Source organism: Mesoplodon mirus (genome assembly GCF_964341445.2).
Source record: "Mesoplodon mirus genome assembly, chromosome: 15".
NCBI lineage: Eukaryota > Metazoa > Chordata > Mammalia > Artiodactyla > Ziphiidae > Mesoplodon > Mesoplodon mirus.
In genome coordinates, this window is record NC_138991.1 from 5,843,239 (window position 1) to 5,859,576 (window position 16,338).

The window sequence follows — 16,338 nt, forward strand, 5'->3', positions numbered from 1 at the left end:
GTCTGTGTTAGCATCTCACTCCTCCCGCCTCGACAGGGCTTTCCTGTCCCGATGCCTTCCACGAAGGTTCGGCTCTTCCCAGCAAGCCTGGAACGACCTGCGAACTAGGGCTCAGGAGAGGGAGTCCACACACGCACGCATGTTGATTCACGATGAGTCAACGCTTGCCTGTAACATCTGGCCCTCGGTGTCCCGGCTGTAATAAGAGAACGTGTAGTACCATTTGGCAAGGCGTTCACTGTTCAAAGGCCCAATTCCAGTCCCTAAGTTGCTATTCATTGTTTTACTGTCCATCAGGGCCTATCCAGATATCTGGTCACATTTTCTGGCAAGTAATTTTCCAGCGAAGTTGCCACCCAGGTCTGTGACTTCTGTGCTGTGGTGTAGAGGCTTCCTACCGGGGCCCTGGGAGCCTGAGCGAGTGAGGGAATTGTTTTGATTCGGAGTGGTGCTTCTTCTCTCATCTGTTAATTATCAGGAGCAGCGAACTGGTTCGTTGACAGTCTTGGAAATCTCCATAGCCAGGAAAGCCATCAAGGCAGATTGGAGATAAAGACAGTGGAAATTCTTGTTTGGAAGTTTAAAATCTGTGTGGACGTCCCCCCAAGTCAGTTCTGAAACTACCTCTGAAAAGGCACTGGGAAGAATTAGAAGTAAACGGGTCATGAAAGATTGTCTCGTTATTTTAATTCAGTTTGGCCATGAAAGTCAAACACTGTCCTCAAAATATTCTGTGGCTCTAAAAAGACGTCCTTGCCCCTCTGATCTCTCTGTATTACAGAGGCAGCAGGTGTCCTACAGTCACAAGGGACTGCGGTTTGGCTGGTCAAGAGACAATGCGCTGTCTTGTAGTGTGGCTCCGTTCTGCTGGCCGTAAGATCAGAAGTCGTATCTCGTTCCCATGCGTGGCATAAAGTAATTCAGCATTTTCTGAATTGGGTTCTGGCGATTACTGAGTATCCCTTAAAAAGTGGGATTTTGGGGGGCGTGAGGTGGGGATAACCCCTGTTTCCATCTTGTGGTCCTGGTGATGTTGTCCATCACAGTGGAGTGCCCAGCCCTCCCGTGGCCAAGGGTGGGGCAGGGGCTTGACGAGGCCAACTCGATCCTCCGCCCTCAGACTTTTGGATGGATAGAGTCAAAGAGGGAAATACAGCTCAAATTCATTCCCTGACTCCCAGAAACTGTGCCTTGATGAGACAGCCCTCCACCCTCACACCTGTCTTGGCTCCTGTCTGCTTCTGAGCCTGGTTCACCAACCTGTGTAGACTTCTCTGAGTGACCTGTTAATCTCCCAGTGCATTTCCCCTGGGTTCCGAGTGAAAGTAAATTTGAGACACTGAGTAACATTACCAATTTGTTTTCTGCATGCATGCTTTCTCTGAGTCTTATACATTTTAATATGCTTGGTAAATGTCTAATGTGTTATGATGCCACAGAGACCTCACAAACTTGGAGGTCTGCAGACCACACAGGAAAGATGAAGAGGGTGGCCAGCACTAGTTTTTAGGAGAGAGAGCAGGGGATGGGGTCAATAGGGAGACTGTGCCTCATCTCAAGGAGCGGGTATCTGCCACTCGCTTCGGCCGAGGGCTTAGTGAGTTATATACAATGGGTTTAATGCGCCAAAGGCTCTGAAATGATGACAGCTACACTTGAGCAAGGCAACGTCCAGAAGACCGTCTCTTCTTGTAAGGTTGCAAGCCTCACGGGGGGCCGGTGGGGTCCCAGTCCCGCCTCAGCTGTGTGCTAGCAGTATACCCCTGCGCAAACAGCTTTGCCTTTCTGAGCCTCAGTTCTGAGACCTGCACAGTGGTACAGTTAATGTCACCCACCTCAGACAGTTATTGTAGGAACTCAGTGACACGATCTGGGGAGGCGGTTCAACCCAGGGCTTGGCAGGTGGTAAGCACTCAATCAGTAGTTGGTCCATCTGATAAGGTGTGAGCAGAGAAAATTCACCTCAATTCCCAGGAAAATTAGATGCCTCCAGGTACCATAGAGACTGTCAGTACCCTGGGGCAGGACCTGGTTGGGTGCTGGTCATCATTGTACCCACAGCCTGGTACAGTGTAGGAGCTCAAGTATCCTCACTGACTATCGAAGGACTCAAAATATTTAAACTTTGAATCCTTATCATTAAAAGTGCAAAAGAGACATTAAGATATCTTACATACTAGAATTCTACTACCTAGGAATGTAAAAATCCAGCCAGCCAGCCATCTGTCCATCCATCTTCCATCCATCCATCCATCCATCTTCCATCCATCCATCAACCTTCCATCCATCTTCCATCCATCCATCCATCCATATTCTATCTATCCATCCATCCATCCATCTTCCATCCATTCATCCTCCATACACTACAAGGTCAATTGTGGTTTTACCCATTTTGCTACTACAAATCTGAGGAAGAGAGAATTAAAGGACTCCCTCTATTAATGATGTCAGTCTGCATGGGGGTCCACCTCCTAAGACTTGCTGGGTCATGAAGAAGTTGCATAGTGTGGAAATGAGGAGCGTCTGCCCTGGTGCTCAGCTGCCTGGGCTCAAACCCCCAGGCTAGCAACTTCCTGGCTAAATGGCCTTGGGCATGTCATGGTTTTACCATGGATTCATCGGAGATGGTAGTACTCCCACAACTTAGGGTTGTGAGAACTGAACGAGAATGTGCGTACCACACTGGGGATGGCGTCTGGCAAGTGGTGAATAAGCCAATGAAACAGGACTTCTGTTTCCTGAAACTTCCGGCATCATGGGGGCTGTGTAGCTGCTGCCTTCCTGTACTCTGTCTCGTTGGCATCCCCCCTAATGGGTCTGAAGGGCGCATCTGTCTCGTAGCAGCTCCCTGTCTCCTGCACGTATCTCTTTACACCTCTTCCGCACTCCGTCTCCCCACCATGGCTGCTACCTGGGGATCTCCATGGCTGGATCTTGGTCTGATGAACCCACTTTGGGGGGACTGGCAGACTTCCTGCCAGCTCCCCTGCCTCACAAGGTCCTCCTGTCCATCAGTGGCTGGCTGGCTGACGGGGGGACCGAACCATGACCTGCTGACCCGGAGCCTGCGTCTCTCTCCTCTCTTGCAGGGAGTCGGACCTGTTTCTGCTTGACAGCCGCACCCTCTGGGCCTCGGAGGAGGGCTGGCTGGTGTTCGACATCACGGCCACCAGCAACCACTGGGTGGTCAACCCACGGCACAACCTGGGCCTGCAGCTCTCGGTGGAGACTCTGGATGGTAAGCCCCCGCCACCACCCCAGCTCGTGCTGGTGCGGCCCGCAGCCGTGGACCCGAGGAGGATCTCGGCAGTCCACGTGCTGGTCTCCATCAGGACCAGGCTTCCCCTGCCCCCTCCCCCATCAGTACTTACTGTCCAGCTTTTTCTTTTTTTTTTTTTTTTTTTTTTTGCGGTACGCGGGCCTCTCACTGTTGTGGCCTCTCCTGTTGCAGAGCACAGGCTCCGGACGCACAGGCTCAGCGGCCACGGCTCACGGGCCCAGCCGCTCCGCGGCATGTGGGATCTTCCCGGACTGGGGCCCGAACCCACGTCCCCTGCATCGGCAGGCGGACTCTCAACCACTGTGCCACCAGGGAAGCCCACTGTCCAGCTTTTTGATCCAAAATGAAAGCAGTCCCTACCCCTTTTGCATAAGATGATTACACAGTTGGCCAGGGCTGGGTTGGGTGAGGCCTCGTTGCTCACAGCAGCATGGGTGGCCTCCCCCTGTTCGAAATGCAGACTCTCTGGCCCATCCCAGGCCTGCGGCATCAGAACCTGCACTTTAGCTCAGCCTCCGATGATGCCCGAACATAGAACGTGCTGATGCAGGCTCCTCAAACTCAGGGCACAGGACATTCTGGGGTGTCCTGGGCATTGTTGGATGTTTAACAGTATCCCCGGCCTCTACCCACTAGATAGATAGATAGCCTCTTCCACTTGTGACACCCCAAAAATGTCTCCAGATGTTGCCAAGTGTCCCATGCGGGGCACAGTTGCCCCAGTTAAGGACCACCGCACTGACACGAGGCATTAACCCTCTTCTAAGAGACTGAATGTGGTGCTGAGTCCCAGATACTTGGAGAATGCGCTGTCCACCCTCCTTCCCTCCCTCCCTACCCCAGCCCCTCCTCCAGCCCCTCCCCCGCACCCCACGCCCATCTTTTCTTTTTTTTTCTTTTCTTTTTTTTTTGTGGTACACGGGCCTCTCACTGCTGTGGCCTCTCCCATTGTGGAGCACAGGCTCCGGACGCGCAGGCTCAGCGGCCATGGCTCACGGGCCCAGCCGCTCCGCGGCATGTGGGATCTTCCTGGACCGGGGCACGAACCTGCGTCCCCTGCATCGGCAGGCGGACTCTCAACCACTGCGCCACCAGGGAAGCCCCCATCTTTTCTGAGAAGGGCAGACAGGAAATCACGTGCGGGACTAGGGTGGGCCCGGCTGTGCCGATTTCTCCTTCCCCAAAGCGTATTTCTTATTAAGTGGGGATGCCTTTAGGGTGGGTAACTCTTCCTTACACCAGTTTACAAAAGAATTATTTTAGAATAGGTAATACATGTGCCTGGCTCAAAATTCAAAAGTTACAGCCGTGTGCAACAGTGAGTAGTTTCCCTCTGACCTCCTTCCTCCAGCTGCTGAGTTCCACCTCCCAGCGGCAGCTATCTCCACATTATTGGGTGTCTTTCTGTTCAGAGATGCCTTCTGGGTATCAAAGCAATTACATATAGATTCTGCTTTCCTTTTTTTTTTTTTCCTCCCACAAATACTATCATAGTATACACAGTGTTCTTCGCTTTGCTTTTTTCACCGGACAACGTATCTCAGAGGTTGGTCTTTTTTCCGCTGTTAAAGAGCTTCCTTAGTCTTTAGAGGCTGTTGTGGTTTCGTGTACATGTGGAGTGGATGCAGCTCTGCCACTCACTCACTGTGTGACTTTTTGGACAACTTCGCTAACGTCCCAGAGCCTCCACTCCTCATCTCCAACCCTTGGGTAATAAGAGAGCCTGGGTTATTGGGTTGTTCTGAGAATGAGTGAGTTAATACAGGAAGAGTTTTAAACATAATGCCCTAAGGTACAAAGGAATTCCCCGGGACTCTTGTGAAAATGCAGATTCTGTTTCAGCAGGTCTGGGACGGATGGGAGGCTGTGGTCCAAACAGCCCCCAAGTGATGCAGAGGCTGCTGGTCCCTGGACAGTGCTTTGAGTAGTGAGGGCTGAGAACAGGACCCGGCTCATAATACCCATGCCCTAAGTGAGAGGAGGAGTTGTCGTTGTCGTTTTACTACCACCAAGAGTAACTCATCCAGTCCACCCGGGATGGACATCGAGGGTTTTTCCATCTTCCGCTCCCATAAACAGGGCTGCAGTGGAGAACCTCAGCGCACGTGTCCTTGGACACTTGAGTAGGTGTAGGTCTAGGAACAATTCCTGAAAGTGGCATGTCTGTAGTTTTTTTTTTTTTAATATTTTATTTATTTGTTTAGGCAGCACACAGGATCTTTTAGGTGCGGCATGCAGGCTCTTCGTTATGGCACGTGTGTGGGATCTAATTCCCTGACCAGGGATCGAACCCGGGCCCCCTGCTTTGGGAGCATGGAGTCTTACCCACTGGACCCCCAGGGAAGTTCCTGTTGGTAGTTTTGATCGGTATTGCCAATTTACCCTCCGGAGGGGTCTTTCCATTTGTGCCCCCACTGGCAATGCATGAAGGCACCCGTGTCCCCTTCTTTGTCGGGACAACCTCTCCAATGTACCTGTCTTTGCTAATCCGATAGGTGATGCGTGGGATCTTGTAGTTTTGCTTTGCTTTTCTCTCCTCTGTGCGAGGCTGAGCCCTTTCTCAAATACGCCGTTTGCAGTTTCCTCCCTGGGAACCTCTGTCTCCTCTGCCCATTGTTCACATAGGGTGTCGGTCTTTTTCTGCTTTATATTTTAGGGACATTTTGCCCTTTGTGATTTGAGCTGCAAATATTGTTCAGCTTTTAGTTCTTCTTTTTACTGTGGTTAATGCTGGGTTTGGCCAAGTGGATTTGGAAAACGTAAATAAATTTTATAATTTTTTCCCCGGAATTATCCGCCTAAGGTCACGTGCTGTGTGGGAAGGGGCCACAGAGTTTAGGACCACACTTGTCTTCTTTCCAGTCTGGTCTTCTTTCTACTGATGGCCTCCCCCAGGCTCCCCACCCCTGCAAACCTTCCCCTTTCCATGCCCCTGACATTTTATAGTGGGGTCCTAGAAGATGCTGGAGTTTCCCCTTGCTCTGTACTGGGTTGGCAAACTATGCACGGTGGACCAAATTCAGCCTCCGGACTGTTTTGGGGTGCCTGTGAGCTAAGGATAGTTTTCAAAATTTTAAATGGCTAAGAAAAATTTTAAAAAGAGGAATATTTTGTGATACATAGAATTATAGGAAATTCACATTTTGGTGTCCATAAATAAAGTTTTATTAGTACACAGTCACACTTACTGGTTTATGTATCACCTGGTCCTGCTTTTGTGCTGCAGCAGCAGAGTTGAGTAGTTGTAACAGAGACGCTATGGCCCACAAAGCTGAAAATATTATTTTCAGAAATACTATTTACAGAAGGAGTTTGCAACCCCTGCTCTATACCAGAATTTCTCAAACTGTGTTCCGTGAAGAGTCACGATCAGTTAAGTGCAAGAAATGCTAGGTTGGATAAACTAAACAGGATTCACTGCAGGACTTATCAGAGCCTTTATTTTGCTGATGTCCATCGTGAATCTCCTGATAGGGTATACAGCATAGAAGAATTCCAAACTTATTTGGCGATAGAATCATTCAACTCTTGTTTGTCCTTAAAAGCCCCTGTGGAACATAGTGGAGATGAGGCACAAATGAGGCTAAGGGAGACTTGATTGACCTCTTCAGAGTGACCATTTCCCTGAACCTGTGGGTATTGGCTTGACCTGCCAACTTGATCCAATGGGTCATGTGCTCCTTTATCCTGCCTGCCCTTCTGGCTCAGGGTGGCACAGGTTTGGTTTTTCTCTTAAGTGACACTCAACCCAGGCCTGCCATCCCCTTTCTCCCCCACAGTCAGGGTCTTTGTCCCCCTTTTGCCTCTAGCGTCTGCTCCCCCCAACCTGTGGCTGAGGCTTAGTGTTTATTGACGTGGCACAGCCTGATGGTTACATGGGCTTGGGCTCAGGAGCTGGCCAGACTCCCCAGGTTCAAGTCCCAGCTCTGCTGTTTCTAGCCACATGACGCAGGGTGAGTCACTTAATGTCCCTCATCTGGAAAATGGGGTGAATAATAGTTTCCACCTCCCAGGGTGGTTGCAAAGGATTAGATGAGCTCATGCGAGTGAAGAGCTTAATTGCTTAACATGTGGTAGCTGCTAAGCACAAAGTAAGTGCTTTCTGCCATTGTCTCGTGTGATCCTCACCATTACCAGCGGGGTAGATGCTATCATTAACATCCCCGAGGGACAGGTGACGAAACTGGGGCCCCTGAGAGGTGCTGAGGCCTGGGGACCCCTCTCCACCCGGGGGGAGCGTAGCCTAGTGGCCGCAAGATGCTGCCTAGAGCCAGGGTAAGGATTAGACGCCATGCCCTGACTTGATGCCCTATCTCCTCCCCTCCTAAATGGGGCCCTGGGGGCTGGGCATGGATGCTGCCGCCCTGAGACCCGGCTTGTCCAGGTGCTGTGCACGCTGACGCAACAAGTTCCGTCTGGTTGCCTGGGTCAGGGAAGGACCACCCACCCAGACCGACAGGGAGGAGGAAAGTAGTCAATGGCCAACTGGGCGTATGAGTTTTTGCATCTTTTGGGGGATGAGATAAGAAGCAAGTGAACCCAGCATTTCTGAGACCACAGGCTCCTGCCTGGGAAATCGTTTCCCTCCATGGTGTTTCTCCCACGTGTTGTCCATCACAGTCCCCCCGGGTGGCACACTGAGCATACAGATTCCCGGGCTCCACCCCCAGACCCACTGATGGCGATTCCCCAAGGATGGGCCCAAGAATCTGCCTTTTCTCACAGGCTCCTTCTAACTTGGGGTCCGGCCCAGTGATAACACTCTGCCCCATGTTTTGGGGTACCCTGTTTATAAGATGGTGCCTGGGCTGGCCAACTCCATTCAGGTCTAAACCTGGGTCAGAACCTTTTCACATTGGATGCCTACACAGGTGAAAGACCAGCAGGGCCTGCTGGGGAGTCCATGGATTCTGGGGTGCATTTGATGGGCAGGCTGATGCACACGTACTGTGTGCCAGCCCTGCGTTGCCTGTAGGGGCAGCCTGGCCCCTGCCCTGGGACCACCTACTAGCATTATCATAAACTCCGACAGCACCTGGAGAAGACAGGGTTTCAGGGCGTGGCACCCGTGCCCAGCTCCCAGTGCCCCGTCTGGGAGGGGAGGGGATGGGGCACTGAGTCAGGGTACAGCATCTTGCAGCCACTGGGCACCTGCCAGAATATGCAGCCAGGTCACCTCCGGGGCCTCAGTTTCCCCACCCATACAATGGGCATGTTGATGATAGTAATTCAGACCAGCTTGCTTAGTGAGGCACAGACGTCACAGACCCTCTTTCCTGCTGTTTGGTGCGGCGTGAGGTGAGCCCCGGCTCACCGGGTCTCACGTGCTGCCTGAGACCACCCAGGAAGCGCGTGTCTGTTCCCTCTTCCTCCAGCTGCGGCCCTCCTGTTGTTCACCCCTCGGAGTGGAGCAGGGCGGCGCAGCTGAGGCCTCTGCCAGCCAGCGAGCCTGTGTGGGGAGAAGCCCGTAAACTCCCCGGGCACCTGGGGCTCGTCAGGAGCCCAGTAGGGAGGCTCGTCTCAGCTCCGAGGACAGGACGCCGCGGGAAGGAGGGCTGGCGTCTGCTGTCTTTCCTTGTACAGAGGACAAGAGGAGAGGCAGCCCCTCCACCTCCCAAGCCACACGGGCTGCGCCCCCCTGAACCCCCAGATCAGTGGGAGAGGGAAGAGGCACCTGAGCAGAGGGGACCTGACACTAGTGTGGAGGGCTCGCCAGCTGGCAAGGGGGCTGCGTAGGCGGTGCCGGGAGAGCTGCACCCTTGCTGCTGGCCAGGCTCCGTGCTCAGTTCCGGTCTGGGACCAGAGTGGGGACATTCTGGCGGCTCCTGCACCGACTCCAGTGCCCGGTAGCTTGATGCTCCGCGGGGCGGCCTCGTGTGATCTGGGACGGCTGGTCCAGCCTCCTGATGCCTTGTCCCTTCATCTGTTCCTCGGGCATAATTATGGCTGGGAGGAAGAAAAGAGTGAATTCATGTAAAAATGCTGAGCCCTGGGCCGGCACCCTGTCCATGCTCGTGAGTGTTAGATATTGTTATTGCTGTTATCGATGTGTTTAATTCTCACAATGACCCTTCCCAGGTAGCACGTTTGTGATGGCCAGCATCTTACAGGTGAGGAGACAGAGGCCGAGAAGGCCCAGCAACTTGACTAAAGTCACTCTGCTCCCAGGGTAGACCTGGGCTTCGCTGCAGGTTCTCAGTCCAGACTTGCTCGTTGCTGGAAAGCCTTTTGAGGCATGGGGTCACCAGCGGCCACACCTTGAGGGGCAGTGCGTAATTAACAGGCCCCTGCTGGGTGCACGGCTGGGCCACCCAGACAGAGAGCCTGGGACCCTATAGCATCCCGGTTTCTGCCTGGCTCTTCTCTCCACATCCCCTTTCCTGGGAAGAGAGTTTGAAAAAGGACCCGGAAGACGGTGGGCTTCCCACAGGGCTAACTGGAGGAGCCAGCGTCACAGAAGTGGCCAGGGGGTCCTCCTTGCATTCAAAAATGTTAAAACTTGGTTTATGACCATCTTGGTATAACGATGAATATAATCCTGGCTGGATAAAAAATGAAAACATTTTCTCCAACACTAAAAAGTTCATGTATTTTCTTCTGATTTTAAGAGACGTTATAACGTTTTCCCAGGCCACTAAAAGTGCTGTGGGTCTGGCCGCGGTGCCTGACAGATCCCAGCCTGCAGAGCAATGCTGAGCCCTCCCAGCCCCAGCACCTGGTGGTCAGAACCGGTTTCCTACAGTCAAGAGCCTTTTGCCCATGTTGAAAGCACATTTATTCACTCAACAAACATTTGTGTGGAGCTATGATGGACCCAGGACTGTTGCAGGCACCGGGGCTACAGCTTGGATAGGACGAGGCTTTTGCTCACATTCTCATAGGAGGAGGCAGACGGTGAAGGGACCATATGCTGAAGGTCAGGGACGAGACCGTGAAGACAAGTTCTGAGATTCCAAGGACGGCTCCGGAGGGCTTCCCACACACGGTGTTCTGGTGCCGCTGCCCGTCCCAAAGCGGCGGGGAGGGGAAGACTGCTTTGGGCTGGAGACTCCATCATCTTTGCAGATACAGAAGCACCTAGTCCTTTGTTCCCAAGGCGAGGACTCCAACATCTTGTCCTCGTTGAGAGGGTCCTCCTCCTCTCCCTTGTCCACAGGAGAAATCACTTGACGGCTCAGGAGGCCCGTGGTGTCCATCAGCCCTGGCTCTCCGATCCAAGAAGACGACCCAGGAGGCCTCAGTTCCCCCCTCACACTCCCTCGCTGGGGGCCCCCAGTGGCTGCTCGACATCCCCGGAGCTCCAAGACCAGGAGGGCCCCTTCCTCTCCCTCCAGACAGGGCTCACACAGGCACATCCTGGACGTCTGCATGCAAAGAGGGCCTCGGGCTTCTCTCTGGGGCCCGCGAGAGCGCATATCCCTGTTCTTGATCATCCCAGATGGGATCAAATGGGATTGTGAGGCATTTAAAGGATTGAGGGCGTATGCCGTGCAAGTGTGATGCTGGTGGCGGCAGCTGAAGACGGGACCCGGGAGCGAGCCTTCGCCCACGGAGGCTGCGGAGACTAAGCCCCATAAAGCCGAGGCCGGTGAGCGATCCCGCCCACGGCGCAGCTGGCTCCCAGGTGCCTTCGCCCTCGCGATTGCTTCACATCCTGTTCGTCCAGAAGCGGAAGCAAGAGAGCGAAGAAGAGGCCTTGGTGACCCAGAGGCTGGGATGGGACCTTCCAGGGCCGGTGGGCAGTGGCGGCTGCGGTGGCCTTGGGTAACTGGGCCAGGCGGATGTCACAAGTATTAACTGCGTTCTCACTTGTCACTCAGGCCTTGGTCCATCAGGAGAAGTGGCTGGAATTAATGCGTTTTGCCCAGTTAAGGAGGAACATTCTTATGCTGTGGGCCTCCTAGGGATATCCGATGGCTCTAGCCCTGGAAAACAGAGAAACCACAAGAAAACCAAGATGCCACCCTCCCTGTGGGCGAGTTACATCCCTCCTTCCCTAAGAGGCCCCATTTGTGCTCCCTGCCTGCTCCGGGGCTCTTCTGGACTGGGCATGCTCTTTCTGCCTGGGCCACCCAGGCCTGCCAGTGGTGGCCTGATGCACTGGCTCGACCCTGTCCTCAGCTCAACTTCCCAGAGTCCTGTATCCACACCCCTGCCCACCTGGTTCGCCTCTGGGAAGGACCTCCCCTCAGAGCCTCAGTGGATCCTTCCTACCCCATAGGCTGCCCACATCCATGCCTGGGCAATCTCTCCTTTCTGCATTTCCATCCACCTTCCCTCAGCAAAGCTTTGGGGGTCAAGTTCGTAGCCTCAAGCCAGCTTTCCCCGTCTGTAAATGTGGGGCCAGTAGTCCTGCCCGAGAGCAGTGCAGGGGGTGGGCTTTGCACAGTGCCTGTTACAGAGCACACACTCAATAATCTTCGCTGTGAACCAACAATGGGCAGAACCCTCTCTGCAAGGAATACTTTCACTGGCAAATAATAGACAGTAAAGGCATCTTATCTCATTGGGACATTTTATGGTTTTCTTTACAAGTCTAGAATTCAGTGGATCTGGGGTTGGTTAGAGCAGAGGTCAGCAAACTCTTTCTCTAAAGTGCCAGACAGTAAATGTTTTAGCTTCGCGGGTCCACACAGAAACCTGTATGGGAACGTCTGTCATGATGTTCATGCTTACGCACACTGGAAGCAGCCTGGGTGTCCTTCAGCAGTTGACTGGGTCACCAGACTTTGTGCAGCCACACTGTGGACCGTGAAACATGCAGCACCGCGAGTGAATCTCAAAGACACGCGGGTTGAAATAAGCCGACGAAAAAGAGTGCGTCCATGTATATGAAATGCCTAGAAAATGCAAAGCTGTAGGGATTAGAACAGGTCAGTCGTTGAGAGTCTGGGAGTCGAGGAGGGGGTGACTGAGAAAACAGGGTTTCTCCCCCTCGGCACTGTTGGCGTGCTGTGCGTGTGTGTTGGGACGGGGTGCGTCCTGTGCACTGTAGGATGTTTAGCAGCATCTCTGGCCTCCACTCGCTTGATGGCAGAGGCGCCCCTGCCCCAAGTTGTGAAAACCAAAAATGTCTCCAGACGTTGCCAGTGTCCGCTGGGTGGGGACGGGCTCACCCCTGGTTGGATGCACTGAGGTAAAGCAGCACGAGGGAGTTCTTTGGGATGCAGGAGCTGCTCTGTATCCTGAGAGAAGTGGTGCTAACATGAACCTATACACGCATCAAAACGGACAGATCTGGATACCAAATAAAAGTCAATTTTACTAGACGTTAATTTGAAAACTAAAATTTAAGAAAAGCCAGGGCTTCCCTGGTGGCGCAGTGGTTGAGAGTCCGCCTGCCAATGCAGGGGACATAGGTTCATGCCCCGGTCTGGGAAGATCCCACATGCCGCGGAGAGGCTGGGCCCGTGAGCCATGGCCACTGAGCCTGCATGTCCGGAGCCTGTGCTCCGCAACGGGAGAGGCCACAACAGTGAGAGGCCCGCGTATCGCTTAAAAAAAAAAAAAAAAGAAAAGCCAAAAAACAGGAACAGAAGCAAAACACTCACTCTGCTAGAGGCGAGCCATGAATCCTAAGGATGAAGAAATCAGCAGAGTTGTTACCTACTTGTTGGGTGGGCCGGAGACCCCATCATGGTTGCTACAGTATAGCCAGGTCAGTGACCATCATAGGCCAGGAAAGGCTTTCTATCCTGACTTAAGGAGTACCTCTTGGCAGGTAAAATACAGATGCACGCTTAAATTTGAATTTCAGATAAACAACAAATAATTGCTTAATATAAGTGTGTCCCACGTATTGCAAACGTTATTCATTTATCTGAAATTCAAACTTAACTGGGCATCCTGTATTTTTATTTGCAAAATCGGATAATCCCATCCTTGGGCAAATCTTCAGGGTTTTTTTAAACCTATTAATCCTTGTCTAGAATAGAAATCTTTTTCGAAGATACAGACCTATGTTAAAATATTACGTGTATCTTTTCTTGCTGCCTAGATTAATGAATTCACCCACCTCAGTCCCTCTGCCTAGTACGTTTGGCCTGGCTCCCTATTCAGTGTGGCTTGCTCTGGAGATTTAAATACAAATAATCAAAACAAATACTTGCAAGTGCTAAGTGAAGCCTTTATATTGTAACAGCATAAAATGAAAAGGAATTCCTCTCTCAGCTAACCCACACATCCTCTCCCCCAGTGTAACCTTTCTCTGCCCTTTGTGGGAGTATTAAGACAGAAATAAACTTTATGTAGATACATATCCACATAGGTTGGTATATGCCTCAAATTTCTTTTCTCCCATGTGGAATCACACTGTATCATGTTCTGCTCCTCACTTGGCAGCCCTTCCTCCTGTCAGTCCCACGAGAGCCTGGACCTGTCTTGTCCCCGTGGTAGCCCCCAGGGCGCAGAGCTTTGCTGGGCTCGGGGCATGTGAGCCAGGAATATTTGTAAGTAGATGAGTGAATTGTTTAGGTGGCTGGTTGGTATTTCATGCCTGTGCCCCCTCATTTAATTATCCTGTCTTAATAAAGCACCACATTGTCTGTGGGTTGCGCAGCGAAAAACTTGACCACGGTTAACTTATCTTTGCATGTCTGTGCTGCCTGGCTTACTTTAGGAAGGGTTTATGTAACACCTGGCTCTCGACCTGGGACGTTTTGCCTCCCAGGGACACTTGGCAAGGTCGGGAAACATTTTGGGGATGCATTTTTGGGAGCAGCCAGGGATGCTGCTGCACAGCCTACAGTGCCCACCACGGCACCCCAGAGGATCATCAGTCCAAACGCCCGGTGCCAGGTGGAGAGGCCGGCTGTGTTTGCGATCGCCTGCTTGGTGAACGTGCTTTGGGCCCCATCTTAGACTCTCACCTGTGCAGGGACGGTGGGTGAAGGGGACCATCCCTGCCCTGAGTTGCTGAGCTTTTGGAGGAAGACAACGTGTGTGCAGGGCCCCAAGAGGCCGCCCTGAGCGTTACGGCGGTCCAGAGGAGGACGTGGTGGGAGGGGGCTGGTTTCTGGACCTCCACGCGGCTTCCTCTCTCCCCACCCTATCTGTTCGCCGCACACCAGCCCCAGTGGTCCTCTCATCACAGAACTCTGGCCACGTCCCCCTGCCAGACCTAGAACATGATCCGAGGCCCCACACGACCCGGCCCCTGACCGGTCCCCCCTTGCCCCTGAGCACATCTCCCTCTCTGGTCAGCTCCTGGGGGCTGTCACCCTGTTCGCTGCTGTACCCGCACCTGGCACGGTGCCTGGCACACAGAGGGGGCTTCATGAATCGTTGTTGACTGAACTGCTAAATGAATAAACAAGTTGTTTGTTCAAGCCTGGGACGGAAGAGGGTGAGGCAAAGGGATTTCCAGATGCGAGGCCCCTCTGCGGCCGCAAGAGACGAGATCAACATGTGTTCCATTGACGAGGAAAGATGCCCACAGTACCTTGCCCCCAACCCAGGTTTATGTGAATCAGCAGGGACACACATCCCAGTTATGAGGAATTGCACACGTGTTTCCGTGTGTCTATACGTGCGTGACGGGACGGGTGTGTGACCCGCACAGGACCCTGTACTCGGACCCCATGCTTGGTTTGATGCTCTGCTGACTCCGTCTTGCGATTTTTAATAACATTAGGTCAAGAGGTCCTGCATTTCCACTTTGCGCCGGGACCCGCAGATTCTGCAGCCAGTCCCGGTGCCCGGGGATGGCTGGGAGGTCAGTCCATCTTCTAGAACCCCAAATGGGCTGTGAGCAGCAGGGCCCACTTTCTTCTCTGCACTTTGCTCCGGTTGCAGACACCAGGTGGAGTTTTTATAACCCTCCCACCCCAAGAGGAAGCCGGGGGCACGAACTCAGGTCAGGGACCTTCATTCCACGTTCTTCCAAATGACCGTGGTCGCATAGTTGACCTTTCAAGGAATACCAGGGAGGTGAAGACCAGCCTGGGAGAAAGCTGTCTCCTCTCCACCTCCAGGTGGCTCTTTGAGATGTGGTCCTGGGCCAGGGGAGCCTCCGAGTTAACATGCAGCTCCCACCCTGTGTTGGGGAACCTTGACCCCTTTTTAGCACATGGGGCAGCCCAGGACACACTGGTGTGAAGCTGAGAACTCAGACTTTGGCTTCCAGCAGAACAGGGTTCGAATACTGGCTCCACCGCTGACCCGCTGCAAGGCCTTTATCGCGGGAGCCTTGTTCCTCTTTGAAAAGTGACATCACGATGTCTGCCCCATGGGGCCGCGGAGAGGGTTGGCCGGGCTGTGAGCTCTCGGTCCACTGTTGGCACAGGAGATGTTTGTTCATTTAGTAAATGGTCATCAGGAGCCCAAGAGTGCCGGGCGCTATGACGGACATCCTTATACTGTTTATTAACAAACACTATCCCCCGGGGTGTGGTTGATGGGTCATTCCTACTCCTGTTTTTTTTGTAATTTATGTACTTCAAAAGTTAAGATATAATTCACATACATGGAATTCACCATCTTAAAGTGTACCATCTAGTGCTTTTTTTTTTTTTTTTTTGCAGTATGTGGGCCTCTCACTGTTGTGGCCTCTCCCATTGCGGAGCACAGGCTCCAGACACGCAGGCTCAGCGGCCATGGCTCACGGGCCCAGCCGCTCCGCGGCATGTGGGATCTTCCCAGACGGGGGCACAAACCCGTGTCCCCTGCATCGGCAGGTGGACTCTCAACCACTGCGCCACCAGGGAAGCCCCCGTCTAGTGCTTTTTAGTACATTTGCCTTGTTGTGCAGCCATCCCGCTATCCGATGCCAGAATATTTCCATCATCCCCAGAAGAGACTTCCTAGCCATTAGCACTCACCCCATTCCCTTCCTTCTCCTGGGCCCTGGCAACCACTAATCTACTTTCTGTTTCTATGGATTTACCTATTCTGGAAATCATACAACATGGGATGTTTTGTGACTGGTTTCTTTCACGTAGCATAATGCTTTCAAAGTTCATACATGTTGTAACATGGATCCATACTTCATGTCTTTTTATGGAGAATAATATTCCATCGTATGGATACACCATGTTTTGTTTATCCACTCATTAGCTAAT

At 52.6% G+C, this 16,338-nt stretch overlaps 1 protein-coding gene across 1 annotated transcript in view; it reads left to right on the plus strand.

Annotated features, from left to right (window-relative positions):
• Nucleotides 1-16,338, plus strand: part of BMP7 (bone morphogenetic protein 7) — a 90,066-nt gene that overhangs the window by 58,034 nt on the left and 15,694 nt on the right. Inside the window, exon 3 of the mRNA XM_082643371.1 lies at nt 3,090-3,238. Within this exon, the coding sequence (XP_082499497.1) occupies nt 3,090-3,238 (149 nt within the window). The remainder of the gene's footprint in view (nt 1-3,089; nt 3,239-16,338) is intronic.